The sequence below is a fragment of the Pseudopipra pipra genome, chromosome 2, assembly GCF_036250125.1.
Source record: "Pseudopipra pipra isolate bDixPip1 chromosome 2, bDixPip1.hap1, whole genome shotgun sequence".
In the NCBI taxonomy this organism is placed as follows: Eukaryota; Metazoa; Chordata; class Aves; order Passeriformes; family Pipridae; genus Pseudopipra; species Pseudopipra pipra.
The window spans coordinates 61,234,999-61,255,683 of NC_087550.1; the positions used below are offsets into that span (position 1 = coordinate 61,234,999).

General features: G+C 44.4%; 1 protein-coding gene across 1 annotated transcript in view; it reads left to right on the plus strand.

Annotated features, from left to right (window-relative positions):
* The window catches only part of COG3 (component of oligomeric golgi complex 3), a 31,574-nt gene extending 28,296 nt beyond the window's left edge, over nt 1–3,278 (plus strand). The window contains exon 23 of the mRNA XM_064645695.1: nt 1,158–3,278. Within this exon, the coding sequence (XP_064501765.1) occupies nt 1,158–1,187 (30 nt within the window). The 3' untranslated portion in view covers nt 1,188–3,278. The remainder of the gene's footprint in view (nt 1–1,157) is intronic.
* Nucleotides 3,279–20,685: the final 17,407 nt, after the last annotated feature.

Genomic DNA, 20,685 nt, shown 5'->3' on the forward strand with positions numbered 1-20,685 from the left:
TCATTTTTAGTATTTCCAATGTTCAGAATCTTTATTTATTTATTATCCCCCTTAATCCTGGATGATTAAACTCAGGGGTTATCTGAACTTTAGGCTCTCAGCTAGAAAAGGGCTTTGTTTGAGTTTTTCTTTAAAGACTATATAACTGATTTTCTTAAACCAAAGTGATGATTGATGTTGCTGGCACTGAGTTGTACAACATTGTAGAAGAGTTTTTCTGTTTCTAGGCATTGTCTTTTCAGAGAGATATCAAAGCCAATGAATGCGCCTTAAAAAAGCCTGTGCATTTGAAGGCAGTCTTGCTTTTGCCAAATATAAAAAGCAGCAACTTCTGCATTCAGGAAGCATGAGAAAGAATTACTAAGGTGCATTTCAAGTAAATTGTGTTGGGAAAATGTGCAATTGTTATGGAAGTGTAACCCTACGTGGTAGGTAAAGTCTTTAGTCTCAGAGATGATTTGGTTTAAGAATTCTCTCTGTTAGGATTTTCTGACAGAAACCAAGTAGGTTTTGAAGATGTCACTTTGACCTTAGTGGTCTAGGGAAAGTGGGTAGAATCTTGATTATCACAGGATGCTAATATTTAAATAGGTAAACTAGTTTGTGGATTAGAGGATGTTTCCTGCAGTGAATGTGGCCACAGGAATGTGTGATAACTGTCTTGGAGCACAGAGTGGGACTGATGCACCATAAGGAGGTGGGGTTATCCTAGAGGAGATGGCTTCCTCTAATCGTTTATCTGTTAAACCTTAGGATCACTTATCCTACAAACTGAATTGGATGGGAAACCATATTGTAATCTGTAGGAAACAAGTATTGCGTAGGATCCCAAATGTATTTCAGATATCTGAGATGAATGTTATCATTTTTTTCCAGTGTGCCTGTTTTTTGGAATTTCTTGACAACACATGAAGTCATCTTAGAAAATTTGACACAGTAGCTTGTGACTGGTGAAATAAGTAGTCAGTATGGTCAACAACTGCATTTTAAAAAGCCTACGAGTAGGCACTTGACTGGAAATTTTGGCCAGTTGTTTTGTAGCTGTCTTCTCCTGACTAATGTTCTTCCTAGGAATCTTGTTTAAAGGTTAAAATATAACACATCAGTTCTGAAACTTAGCTGTTCTGTCTAACATAGGCTTTCCCTTTGTCTTTCAGGTGAACTTATTATTATCGATGTCTAAGTAACCCAGCAATGAGACTGCTTGAAATAAGCTTCAGCTCAATGCCAGGCAGTGAAGGAAACACAAAGACATTTACTTGAAGTAGACGAAGGATCCCACTGTGCAGTCCAGTCTGCATCAAAACTTCTAGGGGAAAAAAAAGAAAAAAAACCCCAAGGTTTTTCTGTTCATAGGCTTGAGAATTGGGCAGAAGAAAACAAAACAAAAAAGCCTTTGCTGATCACTCTTATGGAAGCTCAGTTACTGCCTTATCCAAATGTTTTCGAAGTTGAAGCCTCTTGTTTTTTGCTTTTTAATGAAAAAAACATTTTTGCTTTCCCTTAATAAGCTGATGTATGCAATGGAAAGTCGCACTTTCAAAGACACTCTGGAAATAAAGTGCAGGGAATCAAATGAGAGCAGTAGGAGATATCTGCAAGACTTGGAAGATAAGCACATTGGTATGACAATTTGACTTAAGCAGGCATGCCCTGAGTTTTTCTTTAACTGCCATGAAAATCCTGGTAATCCACCGTGTGCTTGAACATAATTCAGAGGTTCTTAGTTGGGAAAACTTTATTTCCCACATGTGAAGTGTTTCTTGAAACACTGGATGTGCTGTTTTTCTTATACTGTTGTGATTGGGAGCTGTGAGGTCTGACCTGAAGTTTTACTAACCTTCCTCTGTAAAGGGTCTCACCTTCCTCTGTAAAGGGACTCAGATCCTTGGAATTTGCAATAGAAAGCTGTGCAATATAAGTTCCGTTGTTTCTAGGGAACTGCATGCTTTCAGATGCTTTACAGCAAAGCTAAGCATTGAGGTTTTCAGGTGCTTAGTTTTAGGGTGGAGTTGGATTTTTGCCTTTCCCAAGATCAAATGGTGGTTTCATATTGTTTAAAGCAGGATCGAGACTGGAACTTGCACAGCCTTTGTGCCGTGGAGTAAGGGGGAGTGGGGATGCCTGAAATTGAATGTGCAAGGCTGTCAAATCAGCATTGTAAACAGAGGAGAGGTGCTCGGTACCTGTTAAACAATGCACACTGTTCAGTATGCATTTATTGGTCAATAGTGCAGAAAGCTGAATGCTAAATGCCTGGGCATTAATGGAATGAAACCCTTCAAGCAGCTTCAGGGTGTGTCACTGTGTAAATCCTTATTGGTCAGCACTGCAAAACAGAAATGTAGTGAGAAACATGGCAGATTTTTTTATTTATTTATAAAACCTATTCTGTACTTTTAAATATGAAGAAATTTCCAGGCACATTGGTGGTATTTTGATTTAATAATTTTCCTATTACAAGTTACATGAATGGAGAACAGGATGGTAGGATTTAAAGCTACCACAAGAAGTGTTGCAGCAGTTGTGCTGAGGTACATCAATGGTACTCCTAGGACCTTATATGACCCCTTAAAAATTAACTAACAAGGAAGAAAACTTGCCCTTTCTCTTCACTTATGTAGAAATACAGACTGTAAAATAATGTCCAGTGCATTGTAATATATGTATATTTGTTTTTTATGAAGTTTTTCAGAAGGACTGCTTGGTCACTGTACAGAGTTATGACTGACTTAATACAGACATTGTACAAAAAAGACATGAAGGCTAAACCATGGCAGTAGTCACTTTTGTGGTTGGGATCTTTTTCTCTCTTAGAGTATCCAGACAGCTGGTGGAAAGATTAGAAGAGCAATCAGTTTATACAGCCTGTTTGCTAAGTGAACATTTGTTTAAACATGTACAGTTTCAGATATTTACGTTTACAAATAGTGTAAATACTTTCAAAAGATTAATTTAAGATGCTTTATATTATCTGACTAGAAACTTGCTGTTTTTAATTTTTTTAAATAAAAATGTTGCCTCCTATTTTGGTCCAAGAGTAAAACTTTATTCTGTATCCTGAGGCCTGTCTGTCAAGATAACTGTATTACAGAGACAATAAACATCCTGTAAGCACAGGCAAGTGCATTGCTGAGAAGCGTTCTTTTTTTAGCAGTAAGAGAACTGGGTTTATTTGGCACACATACATACCTGAGTGCTGAATGTACAGCTAATTGTTAAATTAATGCCTCTTTATGGTTATAATAAAAGTAAATTTATATTTTCTTTACTGACAAGCAGTCTTGTGTGACTGATTGGTCTCTTTCCTTACAATTTTGTTAGGGGGAAGAAACCACAACTGTAATACAAAAACCTATTTTAGCTATTGGCTTTTACTAGGAGAAAACTTGGGAACTGGTGGCAGAAAACACAAGTATTACTGTATTTGATAACTGTTCTTACCTGGTTACTCACAGACTCATCTTCCCATAGTTCCTCATTACCACAGTGTTCTTCTGGCCCTTGGTATTGTATCATCCAGAGACTTGTGGTTTGTCTTCTGTAATGTCACCATGAAGCTTCCCTTCACCCTCTGTCTTTGACAACGTCATTTGAATGAACTAACCTAAGTAGAAACCCTCCTGTGGAAATCAGCTTCTGTCTGACAGGTGTGGGGCAGTGATATGTGACTAGCTTCCTAGAGGCTTGGAGCCTCCTAAAGAGGTTTGGCCCTTTGGATTGCATCTCATAAATGAGGTGAATGCCAAAGCAGCTGGCCAGGCATCCACCCTTCTTTTTGTACAACAGTGATGCCTGAGGCATAACCTTACACTGTGGCATGTGTTTTTCAAGCAAAACTAATAGTCCTTTCCTCACACTGCATGTTTGGTATTGACAAAGTGATGTGGGTACGAAAAGGGGAAATGGAAACGTCTGTGCTGCTGAAGCAACTGCATGTCGGTGACTGCAGGTAGATCCAACTCTTTGTCCACAATTGCTGTTTTCTCCTGCTCTCATGCATTTTCATCCTCACTGGGTCCTAGACCCAAGCCAACACTGTGGAGCAAATCAGATCTTTGATGTAAAGAGCTCTAAAGAGAACAAAAAGAAATCAGTTGATCCCTTTCTGAGGTGCCCAACCCTGCCACTAAGCCATGGGAGGTGCCACCTACCATGAACTGGAGCCTGGAAACCCCAGAGACACCTCATCTTTCCTCTCTTGGGTTGCCCCTGGTCCCTGTACCTAAGCTGCTGGTTGCCATCCCCTCTCCACCAGCCCAGGTATCTCTGGCTGAGAGCCAAAGCAGGCTCATCAGTCACATTTGGTACAACCAGTTCCCAAAATTTCCGGTTTGTTGGCTGTAGGATGGAAGCCATCTGCTTCAGAGTACTGCGCATTCACTGTGTAACCCCACTCATCAGACTGTGATCCATCAAACGCTGTCAGCTGAAAGAAACTTGGTGCTACAAGGACTTGATGTACAGATAGGCATTGTGAGCTTGAAAAAAGGAACTTTATTTTCATTGCAAAGTGACTGTTAGCACCTTGATGAAGGAAGAGTTGATCTGAAATGCTGATGTAACTGCTTGCTGTGAGCACAGATATCTTCATTTCAGTATTTCATGGAGATACAGAAGATGATGAAACACAAGGAGTGATATCAGTGAGAAAGGGATTGCCAAAAGTATTGCAACATTGTCTGATTTTTGGACGGCAGGCTCCTGAGCTGAATCTTTTTATACTGAAGGATGAGCTCGTCTTTGCTTTCTGGCCACTTCAGTAGCTGACTTTTTTCTGGGTCTTTCAGCTGCAAAGAGAAGTCCATGCGAAGTGAAAATTGTTAATGCTAAACTCTTTGAGGGGAGGCCCAGTGTGAGAGTATCCTGCATCTCTTGTAACCCAGCCTTTCTCACTTATCCGTGTAATGTGTCATGGGTGCCCTTTCCTTTCATGGCCATGGAGCACACTAACCCTTACAGCTGCCCTTTGGAGCTGATCCTCTTCCAGTACATGTACAAAGGGACTGAGGGGCTAAACTCACGACCTGAGCCTGCTCTGGTTGGAGTGAGCTGCCCAGAAGTAGTGGGGCAAGGAAGATGACCTCCTTACCTAACACAGCAGTTGGTCCTGAGGAGTCTGAGTTTTGGGGGCCAAAGAGCAGTAGCCAGTGCCTTATGGTTCTGTGTACTTCAGGCAGTGTGTAGTTGCCACCTTTCTAAACAGCTATGGCAGAGGCCTGTTTCCCTTGGTGATACATCTGTGGCCACATACAGACTATTGCTGTGAGGACAGTCATCATTTGGTTTGTGCCTGCACCAGGGAAGACAACTTAAGTCCTTTACCCTGAGGCCTCAGCCCCCAACCAAGCACTGTGTTTCAGTGGTGACCTGTTGTGTTTGCATCTAGTGAAGGACAGGGTTACACACCAGTAGGCTGGGACTGTCACAGTGGCACTGAGCACAGCTGAGCCCTGACCAGAACAGCATTTCCACCTCTGAGGAAGGGTCAGAGGTAGGAAACCTGAGTGACAACAAATACCAGAAGATTCTGGTGTTCCTCTCCCCAGATGCTTGTTTCACGTTAAGTGAAATGCTGTTTAGATAAAATCAGAGGCTTTGTGCTTGTATTGACATTTAATATTAAGGTTTTGAAAAGAAAAAGTGTTTCAAAATGAATTTGTGAGTCTTGTTGTTCTTACCCTTCAGCGACAGCATTTCAATCTCGTCTAAATGCTTTCCTGAGACGGAATTTCATTAAGAGTCACACAGGCAGGAAATTTGGTTTTGAAAGAAATGGTGATTTTTCCACATGAAAATTTGTGACCAGTCCCAGACAACAGTCCCAAGCTTATCTCCACTGGGGGGGTTTCCCTGCTGCTCTCTGAGGAACTGGCAAACAGGAGCTGGCCAGGCTGGGCTACCACAACAAGTGCTTGCCTTGAGCAGGACCCCACTTTGAAGCAGACACGATTGCTGTGGCTGGGGAACACTAAGTCAGTTTTACCTTAAGCCAGGGGTTTAATGGTGACCTGGCAGTTCAGTTTCATGGTGATGGACTGCAAAGGAGGACTGTGAGAGTGGTGTCTGAAGTCATGCCACTTCCAGAGCTTCTGACTGGTCCTTGCCCAGTCCAAGTAGATCCCTGTGCATGGGTCCAGGGTGACCTTGGGGAGAAACACACAGATGCATTTAGACCCAACAACTGCCTGGTCCCAAATGCTGTATTTTGTCTGCAATTGGACCAAACTTCCAGTTTTCCATTCAAGAATCACTTCTGGGACCAATCCCTTCTGGGGCTGGTTTTTGGTGAGTTTTTGCATGTTACAGAGATTGGATGGCCCCTGGGAGAGCAATGAGTCCCTGAAGGGCAGAAAATATCCTTGGGCAGAGTGTGGGTTGCATGTGTGTGTGTTCCCCTCCTTCTATTGCATATCTACATCTTCTGAAAGTCCTTGGACATGGGAATTCCTTTTGCCCTGGCAACCTTAATGCTAAAAATAGGTCTTCTGTGCATGTGTGTATGGTCGTGCATGTGGCTGGATGAGGGAAATGGCCTTGCCAAACTACAAAGGAGAGAGAAAGACAGCGTGTGAGGGGAAACAGCCCATATTTATGCATACAAATACAAATCAATAATCCCTATCTCATGACAATCTGCGTGGATGATTCTGGGTGCTGGAGCATCCCCCTCGCAGTGGCACACGGGGAGCTTTTATCATTCACAGCATATATTACATTGAGATTTTCCTGCCTAAGCATGAAGAAGTTGATTCTCACCGGGCTGCAAAAGCGGCTTGGCCTCCCCCAGCATTACCTTGTGCTGCAACTTTGAAAATGCAGCAGGAAAAAAAAAAAAATCTAACTTTGCTATGATGTGCTACAGTGTGCTTGCCATGGGCAAGCCTGAACCAGTGCATAAGTAGAACAGGCTGTTGGTTTTCTCTTTTCCTCTCATCAAAACTACAATATTCTCTTTACAAATATCGGAGTGGTCTCTTAGTATTGCCCTTTAGTGCTGGGGGAGGCTGGGTGGGTTGTAGCAGCCTGCCCCAGCTCAGTGGTGAGCCAGCAGCTGGTACATGGCTAACACCGATGGGAAGCCTGTGATCCTGTGAGGTCAGGAGAGACCCACAGTAGATCAGCAATGGCTTAGTGCTGCCGGGGATCGCCTTGGTGTCAGGCTGTAAAACCTGGCTGCTGTGTGATGGATGAAAGACCAACATGTCTGCAGGCAAATGGTAGGACTGCAGGAGTCTGATGGAAGCATTATTGCAAAAGCTATTTAAAATGATTTGCAATAGCCAGTTAGACATTTAGGATGTTCATTAATTAGCCTCAGCACAGGGCGGACTTGTAAAATTGAGATGGGATTTACTGATTCCCCCAGACACTAGCTTTCTGAAGCGAAACTTTGAAGACTGGGATGGGGTGTCAAAAATTAATATTTGATGGCTCAAATACTAGCCATTTTTACTAAAGCCATCAGTCACTTCATATTACAACTTAGACTGCAAGAAGGAGACTCCTCTAGATAAACCTGCCTTGGCAGGGGGGTTGGACTAAATGATCTCCAGGGGTCCCTTCCAACCCTAACAACTCTGTGATTCTGTGAAATTGGTCACCTAAGTCATTCTTTAGTGAGAAGCACTCTCTGGAGATGTGAAACAAACCAGAAGGAATGCTAACCTCAAGCTAACTGACTGGCTATTTTGGATTCCCCTCATGCAGATAGCAGGCCCATGTTTTTCCAACATGGCCACTTGGGGCTCCATGGGAAGCGGGTAAAGTAGATGCCAGGATCAATCCTCATGCCAGGGGATATGAGGACATCTGTGGACAAATGTCACTGGCAATTGAGATGGGGCAATACCCAAGTGCCCTTGTGCTGTGCACCCTGCCCGCACCCGAACCTTGGTGCACAACACAAGAAACAACCACTCTAGTAGGCTGTACTTTTCATGAGCTTTAACATAGGAAAAAATAAAACTAGAGTAAAAAATTGAAGGTGCTTTCAGCATGCATTAAAACCCTGGGATGCCACTGGGACTGTTTGGGTGTGAGCTGGTACCTGGTGTCCCCCAGGCTTGCAGTCACCAGAGGTGGCCATCAGGGTGGGAGCAGACCCTGTGACCATGGCTCCCAGAGGCAGTCCTCAGCCCTGGGTACCTGCTGTTCTGCATGCAATAGGTGAACAGGCCTTCCCTGGTGAACGTGATGAAAACAGCCATGTTGCCCAGTGTGTAGCTGACAAACAGTCAAGGAAAGGTGAGCCCACAGAAAGCCCACATAAAGTCATGGCTAGGCTTCGCGAACGAAGATTTGGGACACATAAAGTAGGCTTTGGAAGAAAACCATCATGGGAGAGTGTCTAGGGGAAGTTACCCCAGCTTCCACCACCCTTAAGACAGCCACCCCCAAGACAGCCAGCTCTGTAGACCTCATTTCCTTACAAGAGCAGCACGAGTTGTGTAGCCAGTCCAGGAGGCTGAGGGGAGTTATCTAAGGGAGGAGGGTCACAGTGACCCACCTGGAGGCAGGGCATTCCTGCAGGTGTTCCCCCACACAAGTGTTGTTGCTGCTGGATACTAAATCTGACCACTTCCATCCTGGAACAGGAGAAAAAAACATCTGTCCATCAGGATAACATTGTCTTCTGAGCTCAGAAGAATGACAGTGCTGCAGGAGCAAAACTGAGGTGGTGAGAGGCAGGAAGAGAGGTGGGGAAAGTGTGGTAGGGTTGTCTGCCTGAACATAGAGGATGTGGATGCTCTGTCCCAGGGTTTTTTTCCCCACACCGGTACCAACCCCAGAACACTGCCAGACCATCACACTCCATGCTTTCCACGTAGCCTGGGTTTAGGATTTTTTTATTTGTTTGCTTACTTTTTAATTAAACCCCTTCAAATAACTGAGAAAAATTCATCCTTCACTTCTGTGTTTTCACATTTCATGTACAAAGCTCAAGTCTTCTTATGCTATGTTAGTAGCTGCTCTCTGAAAATATAATTTGCTAAGGGCCCTCTTTCCATCAGACACACAAGTAATTTATCCTGCAAGGTACCAAAGAGCAACATAGAAACATTTCTTTGCTAAGGGCTTAGCTCCCAGCGTTACAAGGGAGCTGGGTTTAATGCTGTCTAACAGAAATAAGCAGTGTTACCACCTGCTTCTCTGGGAAGAATGAAGAGCAACTAGGAGAGGGGAAAGCAAAGAGATCATCATTAATGCATCAGCTAATTTTCATGTGCAGAAAGGGGCTGTGCTCAGGTTGTGTCTGTCTCAGGGACCCGAGGGACTTGTCTGCAGCAGCTCCCAGGTAGCTGCATTTTGTACACATGAAGTGTCTGACTCCAGCTGTAACTGTGGCACTAATTTATATATAACCTGAAGATGCACATTTTGGCTCTGCAGAATAGCTAAGAATCTCCTTCCTGGTTGTAAGGGATAGAGGGGAACAAAAAAGCAGCAAACTGGAGATTTGTTCTTGCTTTTATTTTTCAGGCTTTTTATGAGGCTAAAAAGACAAATAGTCCCAGGCAGGAGGATTTGCTACCCCTACCCTATACTTCAGGATGGGAGAGCAGTATAACGTGCTTCTATGTTGAAAATAAAAAAGCCAACAAAATCACTGATTGTGTGATAAATCACAGGTAATTTTCTTGCACACCTACAGAAACAGCAATGCTGTCTGGCTGGGGAGGGGAGAGGGGAGGCAGGGAGGGAAGAGAGTGCTGCAGGGGCCTGAGCTGTCAGGGGGATCCCATCCAGCCCCTGGCTGATGAGACAGAAATCCAGTCTTTGCTTACCCTCCCAGGGTCACCGGGGCTGGGACAACAAGGACTGGGGAGCTGCTTCTCTTGGCAGCTGGGTTGAGGGGACACTCCAGGACACACCATCCCTTGCTGGACACAGTGGTGATGTCCTTACTGATGAATTCAAGGCTGCTTGTATCCTATAAAGCTTTTACCTGTGCTGTTAAACTCTTGGACCAGGGCTTGGCCTGGGACCAGGAGTACATCCCCTCCTGATTTCTAGCTGAGCAGCCTGGATCTGACCCCGCTAGGCAGTTTGGATGGAGCAGCCTGGTTTGGAGGGTAAGAGAAGTGAATGGTATGGAAGTGAGTAGAGCCTGTTTTCCTGCCTTTAGGTCAAGTGGAGCTGCAGGTGATGGCGGAAGGCATGTGTATGCACTTCCATAGGTGAGGTGAGTCTCATCTTTTGGGACATCCTGCTTACACAGTTCATCACGTGTGTGACTGGGAGCCCTGTCTTACTCCATCTGCATGTTGTGTCCCTGACTGCCACTCCAGTCTCTCAAGACAAAGCTCAGCTTGTGTGGCTGGTGGGACCAAGTGCTGCACACCACTTACATTCCTGATCCCTGCAGAGTCAGAAGACAGACCCTGCCCAAAGGGCTTAAAACAGAACCAACCTGGAGACCTGAGTTGCACTTGGACTTTGTACTGCCTCTCAGAACTGGAGGCAAATTTCAGTGTGGACTGTTGCTTCCATGAAGATATGATGGCACTTGCAAGTCTAACCCCAAAGGATCAAAATGATGGGAGAAAAGAGGAAACAGCAACAAAGCATGGATAACTCAGGTGATGCAGAAAACCTTCTGCTATCTGGGAAACCATCCCCATTTCTAGGAGGAGAGGGAAATGTTCTGTGTGACCCTGTGGCTCCAAGGTACACCACTGGACAGGGACAAGGAACCCTCCACCAGAGCAATTAACTTTCCCTCCTGTTTTTTCCCTAGGTGAATTAATTTCATGCTCGCTTCTGGTGCTGGAGTGATGCTCAGTTGGACTCCTCTTGGCTACAAATAGCAGCAGCAACTCTCCAGCCTCTTTCCCCAAACAAGGATGCCTCCAGCAGAAAGAAGTGCCCCTTGTTGTTGCTCCCCAACAATGATCCCTGCACTGCTACAAGGTGCTGCTTCCTGGGGAAAATACACCACTGAAAAAGTGCTCATCAGTGGTGATCTCTGGGTATTCTCGCTAACTGACCAGCTGGGTCTCACCTTGCCTGTGCAGAGGGCAGTGACTCGCCATCATCCTCATGTTCTCCTCCCATGGATAGAGACTCCTTACCTGACTCTGGCATTGAACTCCCTTGGGCAAGCTCAACAGGCTCCCAGATCACTTTTTGCAAGGAAGAGTTGCCAGTTAACTCCTATTCATTCAACACAACTTTGTGTGCAGGGGTTTTCTCAGAGAAAAGCTTTGTCATCCATTGCTTCCACTCTGCCTCTTTTTCTTCTGCACACCTCTTTGTGCTTGAGTCCATCTTCCACTGGTCTGGTGGAGGAAGACACACATCCCAGCAAGCGGCGTCACCCCCCCCATCCTATCTGTGCAAGGGGAAAAGTAGTCATGCTGGTTAGGCACAATGCCATTTATTCCCAGAAATGCCAGCTGTTCTCCAGTGACACTGCAAGAGCTTGGGAAACTGCATTTCTTCCTTCTCCTTGGGAGACATCACTTCAGATTTGAGAGAGGAAGCTGCTAAATGAGCCTAAACATTGTTCTTTCAAAACAATGTTTCTTTCAAAACAGCTTTCAAAATATTCATAAATAATCTCAAAATAGCAGCAAGCAGAGAGAGGAGAAGTTTGCTGATGACATTAAGAGTGGTTGAGGCAAACGGTTGACTGTGAATAGTTGCAGAAAGACCCACATGGCACTGAATAAAAGGGTATTAAAATCACAGATGAAATCTGATGTAGATAAATGTAAAGTGATGCACATGGGAAAAGACAATCCTAACTTTACATACAAAATAATGGGCTCTGAGCTGGCTATTTCCACTTGGGAGCAAAATCTTCAGGTTATAATAGATAACTCTATGCAAATGTCAGCTCAAGACTCAGTAGCAATCAAAAAAGCAAACAGAAAACTAGGAATTATTAGGAAAGGAGGAGAGAGCAAAACAGGGGAAATCATTATGCTGCTGTATAAAACTGTGGACTTCCTTCTCTTGAATACCATTGTGCAGTCCTGATTCACTGATCTCAAATATGATACAGAAGAAATAGAAAAGTTATAGAGGAAGGTAATTGAAGATGATCAAAAGCACAGAAGGGCCTCCATTCAGGGAATGACTTAATAGATTAAGACTTTTTATCCTGGAAGAAAAAATGACTGAAGAAGAAATACGACCGAGTTTTCTGAAAGGAAGAGCGATGTGACTGGGGAACAGCTGTTCATATTATTCAGTGCTCTTCAAAGGAAGAGAGTGAATAAAGAAAATTATCAAGTGACAAGTTCAAAATAAACAAAGGGGATTTTTAGCTGCGGCACTCCTTGCCATAGAGTACAGTGGATGTTTAAAATTTGTGTTGTTTCAATAGGGTGAAAGCTAATCAATGGAAGAGGAATCCGTCAAGGGCTATTAAATGTAAAGCTGGCATCTACAGTTCAGGGTGTTCCTGAGTCACAGACCACTAGGGAAATGGAGAGTATTCTGGGAAGTATAAACAAATGTTTGCTCTATTTTTGTATTACTTCCTGAGCATCTGCTGGGTCTCATCCAGGGTAGGATACTGGGCCAGGTGTATTTTGGGGGCTAACCCTATGCAGTCAATCCCTATGTCCTGCATTTCACACCAGACCATGTCTCCCACTAAAGCAAAATGGCCTGAGGTGTCTGGTGCTATTGCCTGTCACTGTTTCTGATTCAATCCCCTGCATCACAGAGGTAGAGCTGCTTGGTGGCTCTTCAGCGACCAAGGCTCTACACCAGGACCAGTTTTCAGTGCTACAAGTCTTCCACCAAGACCCACAGGCAGATGCATCCCATTTTCCTTTATCTCCCAAAGCAAAAGCCTTCTCTTGCATGGACAAGTCTTCTCTGCAGGTCCTCAGCTGGAGGCCAAGTTGTTCTGGAATGCAGCATTGTGCTCCATGCAGACTTCTCATATGCATCTCACTCTGAAGTGAAAACGTGACCTGTTAGTGGCTGTGTCTCAGAACAAGGATGTTCTATGGCAGTCAGCTCACATTCTTCCAGCCTGAGCTAGATCACCCTGGATTTATCGTTCCAAGGCATCATGGAAAGAGAATGCTTGGTTTTGAGCAACAGGAAATTGAGGGGAAAAGAAAATTCAGCAGTGGCTCTAATGGCCAGTCCAGACCTGAGTGATTCACTAAGATTTCCCCCAGTAAATTAAAAGCAAACACTTGAACGCTACACTGACACAGTATACAAGTGCCTCTTCTAGTTGAAACCTCACTACCTTAATGACAGACATTATTGTTCCTGTGCACTTTTCCAAGGTTGCCTTAAAAACCATGCCTTGACAGTTTACTGGCTAATGGACACAAACTAGGGTTAACCTCGCTCTGCACCTCTTTTACAGCTAGAAATGAGAATGAGGGATAGTGGCTATTACAAGGTAATCACACCCAGGGGGAAATTCCTGAGCTCAAGTATCTCTGTTCCCCAGATCAGGGTAATCTCATTGCATTTGGCTAGCCGTTGGCAAAGCTTGTCAAACCAGGCTGGCTTGTCACTTTCAGCATTTAGGAGCCTGTCCCATTTCTGGAGGCTGTTGCATTGCCCAGGCATCCTTGTGTTGATGTCGCATGCTCAGTAATGTGGTGGTGAGGCTTATTTTCTGAAAACCTACCATTTTCACCTATAAAGCCTAATTTAAAGTAAATTTAAGTTCAAATTCTATTCTTATTGATGTTTGTGCTATTTTGCAGCAACTCTGAAGGAGTACTGATAATACACATTGAAACGGGAGGACAGTCAGACATCTGTCCTGTTGATTGATCTGCAGGAGGGGGAGCACAAAAAGGCCCATTAAACACGTGGAAGTAAATACTCTGATAGTGACTGTTATGGGGAACACCCCCCCCCCACACACATTTCTTGCCCCTAGATTTCTATTAGGAAGGAGGAATCCCTTCTCGGTTTGTCTCTAGAAGGAAGATGAGAGTCTTGGTTTTAAGTGGGAACTGCTAGTGGGCAAGGGTAGGAAACCCCAGATCCTGACTGCAACCTGGGGAAACTGGGTGGCTTCCTCTTCCTCTTCCCCTTCCTCTTCCCCTTCCTCTTCCTCTTCCTCAGGGTGGCCCCAGCACCAGAGCCACAACAATAAACTAGGGCAAACCCCAGCCCAGTTCCCATCACGAGGGCTGGCACTGTCCAGCCCATGCTGGAGGGAGTTTATAGCCACAGAAAGGCAGAGCCCTGGCACCCCATGGCCATAGGCTCTGTGCATGGGCTGTTGGTGCAATATCGCTGGCACAGGCTCCTCACTCCTGAAATGGCCTTATTTTAATATATTTGTGCTGAATAATACATCTTTCCTGCGAAGAAAAGAGTGTATTTCTGTGCAGGGGGAACTTGGCAGCTCTGAATACTGAGCAGCCATTTCCTCAAAGCGGTAGGATTCAACCCCATAATCAACCCTATTAGCATTAAAAGAACTGTCTAAATGTCAAGCCAAGTTCAATAAATAAGCACTAACACATTTAGAAATGGCTTAGAAAGGGGAATTAAAAGTTTTGTGCTAATTATGTTTCTTATTTTAGATTTTCTGTCAATTCTAGCTCTTCCATTCAAATGAGAAAAGCATTTGCTGCCAAGGTGGAGGAAATGAGATGGGCTGAAAGTGGGCAAAGCTGTTTATCCATAATAGGGAGAGAACAGGGACCTCAGCTCCTCTTGCAAGCCTCTGGAAACACAATAAGGATGGGGTCAGCAGACCTTTCAGTAAAGGTGTCTCCCAGTCTCCTATTACAGTGAGCCCCAGATCCTCTGATACCTCTTGATCCCACCAGAGTCAAGAAATGCAAGGGGACAAAGGAGAGGAGGGCAGACTCCTCTGACCAGCTGAAGGTACGCAGCCCAGGAGGTAGGCAAGCAGAAGCAGGGAGCACAGCTTGTTGGTGGCACATTTTGTGAGCAGCTTCAGAAATCTGAGTCAGTTTTAAAGACCAGCTCTGCTCCTCCAAACCCAGCCACCTCCAACCCTGTCTGGATGAAAGCAGCTCACCCATGTCTGGTGCTTTGATGTGGTAATAACGTATAACTGATACTGATGGCAAAGGCTAATCCACTCTGCCCTGTAATGTTCCCAGTAAATCAGGCAATATTCTGTTATTGAAAAAACTAATTTTTGTCCCTCTGATGGTAATCAATGTATGCCCTGAAGCACGAGGCTTGATAGCCTGTGTAATTTGCAACCTAGCTAAGTGTAACTGCAGATGTTAATCCTATTTATACAAATGCCTGGCAAGCAAAAGGAGGATTGGAGGGACAAGCTGCAGAGCAGGGGAAGGCATAGAGCTGGATTTCCAGGAATTCTCCTGCAGATTTCAAGCTGCTGTGCCCCAGTGATGGGAGACCGAGAGGTTTGGAGTGGGCGAGGGGAGATAGTACAGGCAGCAACTCTGCAGCTGTGTCACTCCAGTTGCCTGGCATTTCTTCTGGAAAATGCTGGAGCAGATGTCACCATGGTGCACATCCCCTGCTTCAGGCAACCACTCTCTGCCTAACAAATGCAATCCAGAGGGACCTTGACAGGCTTGAGAGGTTGGCCCCAACAAATCTCATGAAGTACAACAAGGCCAGTACAAGGTCCCACACATGGGTCAGGGCAACCCCAAGCACAAATACAGGCTGGACAGAGAATGGACTGACAGCACTACTGAGGACTTAGGGGTGTTGGTTGATGAGAAGCTCAACATGACACAGCAATGTGATCTCGCAGCCCAGAAAGCCAATTGCATCCTATGTGGCTGAGTCAAGGCCCAAGGTCATTCCTCAGCTCAATTAGGGGCCTAATATTGTCAGCAGCAAGGAGCAGATATCTCCAGCAAGCAAGTTGGAGTAGAAGGCACGTAGCTTGGGGGGAAAGAGATGTGGACACAGCTCTCTAGTTACACCCTCCCAGAACGGCAGGAAAAGACATTTCCTCACCTCACCAGAATGCAATGAGACCTGAATATGCTAAATGGCATATTCTGAGTAAACCAAGCCCTGAAGTGATGCTTGGCTTCTCTACTCAGCTGCTCAGTACTGAAAACACCTTCCTAACTCCCTGGTGCAGGTGTAAACTGTGGGAGGAAAGGTTATGTATTCAGAGGCACTGAATCTGCTCCCATCACAGGTGGGTACTTAAAATAGACTTGCAGTAGTGATGCAATGACTCACTCCTGTGCCTGTGATAACTCACTCCACCTGTTTCGCTAAAGAGAGGGAGGAGGTTGCTTTGCAACCACATGAAAGCCCCAATTTCCAGGAATTTATGCCTTCAGGTGAAAACTCACCAAACAAGTCTCTCAGGCTTCAAAGAAGAGAAAGCTTCAATACTGCCAAGCCTGCACTTTGCAGGAGCTGAGCCAATGACAATGGTCCCATTGGTATAGGTGGGACCCAGTGTCACAGGGACCCAGCAATCCAGCAGCATTTCCAGCCATGGATTTCCCTGGACTTGCTCCACTCCCAACAGTCCTGCAACACCCAGCACCTACATTTTGATGTGTTACTGCTAGCACCTTGTCCTTCAGGATCAATGAAACAGCAGCATTTCCCATGTCTTATTCCAGGTTTAGCTAACACAAACTGAAACCCAAAAATTCCCCAAACCAAGGAAAATTCAGCTCCATGACTATTCCATTAAGAATGATACCTCTGGAAAACAATAGACTATATTGTGTTTGCTGTGCTTTGTTTTCCTGCTGTTCATCTCTAGGAATGTTCCCCACTTGGGCAAGAAACACCAGGCATGCTAAGAGCACACATTTGTGGGTGCATGCAGCCCTTTATCGCACCAACATATCCTGTCTGTCTGGTGACACTGATCTGGTTTGCTTTTTAGAGCAAGCCTGCAACAACTTGGCCCTGTCACATGTTCCTATAGCTGTAGGACCCCCAGTGGTGGCCAAAAGCCCCCACTTGCTGTGGTTTCAGCCGCAGGGTCTAAGGTGAGCAGCAAGGGCCGGCAGGGGATGGTAATATATTTAATATCTGTTAATATAGATGGAAAAGAATAGATGAGCATTTGGGCACATTTGTTTTCTTCCATACCTGAGAAAGAGTTCATACATAAAAGAACATGTTTTCCAACCCAACTGTATATTACAATTGGTCTAATAAAAATGTATTTCATTTGCCTACAAAAATCACTCTTCTGGGCACTTAACAGCCATAAAGGATGCTGTTTTCTATTCCTGGCTTCCTTTAAAGGCCAAGTCTTGCTGCTGTATTACTGAACTCACTAGACACATGGTACAGCCCAGTGAGCACTGCTGTAGGAGTCTTCACGTTATAGTTCTCTAGGCTTGATCCTCCACGCATATAAATGGATTTTACACTCATGGTACTCCTGGGACACCAAGGCAGCTGCTTCAGGTTTTCACCAGTTTAAGTAAGATTAGTATTGGATCCAAGAGCTTGTGTGCCTTGCCCACATGTTGCAGACACTTAACCTTGATGAGCTCATATCTGTGTTTCCAGAGGACAAAGAGTAGGACTGGGATACTCAACTGGGATGCGTGCAAACTGATGGTTAATGGTGGGAATGGACAAGAAAACCTAGATGAAAACAGGCAAAACTGGTCTAGGATCTGGTTGTGATGCATGTGTCAGCAAGCAGCTTCTGGTCCTTTTGGCATCCCTGAGGCAATGTGTAAGGGATGGTTTGGTCAAAAATGATGTATTAAAACCAGAACCTCATGTCACCACCACTGATCATCTGTGGGCTTAAGGCTGCTCCTGCCACCCGCTGCCTCTGAGCTCTTATTCTCCTCTCCTGTTATTGAAACAGCCTAAACATCATGTTTTAGTTATAAAGTGAGTTTAGTGGATAGAAGGGTGGGAGGGAAGGGGGATTAAATTTACTGCTTCAGTGACTACAGATCTGAAATAAATCTCCGATTCAATGATAGATCAATAACATCAAGATTGGGTTTAAATTATTAATAAACTATGAGAAATGAGGATAATTATTCTATGAGTCACAGCTCTCTAATGCACTGCACATTTTTTCCCTGAGACATCTGCATTGAAGCACAACCTGACTATCTTTTGGCAGAAAGCTGTAGCCAAGCAGTTAATGTTTTTTGTTTTGCTAGCTAAGCATTTCATGAACCCTAGACAGCCTAGTGACAGTGTGCTTCACTCATGGAGAAACCCTTAGGCCAGGATCCCCTAAAACACTGAGGTGTCTTACGAGTCCCTCGAAATCAGTGTGATTGATTTGAATGACATTTGTGAATGGTTCAGAAAGGCCTCAAATGTCCTTTGAAACCTGGATGTCTGGAGATAGAGAAGTTGTGCTAGCCTAAAAGGAGATGCTGGCCTTGAAAAATGGCCTTGGATGGTTGCAGAGGCCCATCTAACTGGTGGCAAGAAGGAGGGACAACCTGAGGACTGCTGGAGGCAGGGAGGGGAGGAACAGTTTTTGCACATTGCTGATAGACTGCAATGACAGCACCATCAAACAGATGGTGGATTTCAAGTGAATCAGCTCCCCTTTTTCAGGCAAAAAGAGAGGGAACTATCTGCCTGAGGAGGCCTGTTAAAATCAAGAAGTTCAAAACTAAAATATTCCTTCATTCTTGGTCATGATCATCTCTGTTGGCTGAGACAGCTCACACTGACACAATTAGGCTGGAGATCCTGAGAACATCTAGGCATCCTCCCACCTCAAGCAGCTGTCATCCCTCAGCTGTAGCACTATGCCTTAGGGTAGTGATGGATAGCATCTTTTAAGGGGCAGCTCACTGCAAAATCAGCTTATGCCTGCTCTTTGACAGAGTGGGGTCAAATGGGTTCAGAACACTCTTGATGATGCTCGTCAGCTGCTGGGCTTTCAGGTGAGGTGCTCAGCACTGTCCTGGTTAACCAGGAGGGTACCTTACTTAAGAGGAGAGGAACAGAACAGAACTTAGGATATCAATAATGAAAGGTATTTATCCCTGTGAAAGTTAGGTCTGCAGCACACAGAGGGGAGAGATGCACTCATGAAGGTAAGGACAGCAGAGTGGAGAGGGGTAACTGCCAGCCCGCCAAAATGGACAAGGACTATTGGTAGCAGCTGTGCACAAAGTCTTCTATGGTCTTACTGCTTTCCTTGCCTCTAGCTCACTGGATGAAATAAGGTTATATCAGTCCTAAAATCGCTTTTCTGTTTATCTCAGTTTACACAGTTCTGCAAATGGCATTAGGTGACCCCCACTCAGCTGATGGTATGGTATCGCTCCACACCCACATGGACTGCAGCTCTTCTGGGACATCCCTCCTTTACCATAGCACATCCAGCAGCAACTGGGGCTTTCCATACACCCTCCCTCTGTCTCCTTTAACCTAAAGTTGTCAGTCAGGGTACAAAATCATTCTGAGCCTACAACACGGAACTATCAAGGTGTCCAGACACTTCCATCTGTGCAATGTAGGGATAATTTCTTATAGCCCCTGTGATATACTAATTTAAAGATGCCTGTGGCCTTGACAAATTAAAAAAAAAAAAAAAAAAAAAACACACAAAAAAAATTAGGACAATGAGATCCGAACAAACTGTGTTTGGTGCTTGACTGTATTCTGATTCAGGGTAAGGAGTGAAGGGCTTTTTTAATTTTTTTTTTTTTTTAATTTATCTTCATTAGTAATTCAACAAGGCCTTTACACATCACTGATTTCTTATTAGTTACCTATAAATTATAAAGGATGCTGGGCACAGCACACACGAATTAATGCATCTGTGGATGAAAACTTTTGAGGAATAGGGGGAGTAGTGATGCTCTGGTGCCTCTGTTGTGTGTTTGGTCTCCTGGCTCTGCTGAGTTAGTAAAATGCCATCATCACTGCCTTACACATGAGAAGCAGAGCCCAGGAAAGGGCCATGTCCAGGTTAACAGGGACCGGTATCAAGCCCAAATCTCATGGAAGCCCCCGTTCCTAGGACCAGGGGGTAGGTGAGAGACTCAGGACACTTCCACAGTGTTTGCTTGAGGATGAGATGCGATCATACTGAGCAACCTGTCTGCCCATTAAAGGTCAGGGTGCAACCTCAACAATGCATGGGCAGCTGGCTGCATGCACCCCGGATCACAGTCAGTCCCTTAAGGACAGGTCAGGTCAGGCCAGGACTGCTGGGAGCTGGACTGCTGGGTCCCTTCTCACAAACCTATCAGGTGGAGGGAAAATCTCTTTTTTCTTTCATTTGTGTAGTGACTTTCTGTTAGCCAGAAAACTTTGACTGATTTCCCTTGATGTCACACCAGATGTTTTACCTCAGTCCATAGCATTTTCAAAATCTGGGGAAGAAATAGAGTCTGCACTCTTTCAGGCTGCCAGTTATAGATTTATAACATTTATTTCTAGAAATATTAAAAATTATATTTATATATATAAAAGTCATAACATATTTAAAATTTATATGAATAAAATTTATAAACTAAAATGAAAAAAACACCTTGCTGCATGTTCATATAGCAATGCAACAGCCTTCCCTTAAACAGCTGCTTATATCTATTTTGTTTGGTGCCAAGGTAACATCTGGTAACATCTTTAAAGAAAAAACTATAAACTTCCTCGGATGTTCCTATAAAGATTGTTATCAGTGAACTGAGTGCCATTTAAAGTACATCGAAGAAGAATTTGGTCTTTGTCTCTTGAACAAGTGACTCTATTCAATTTCTTTTCTTTGCCTTCTCTCTGCAAGGAAGATTAGATATGTCTGTATGT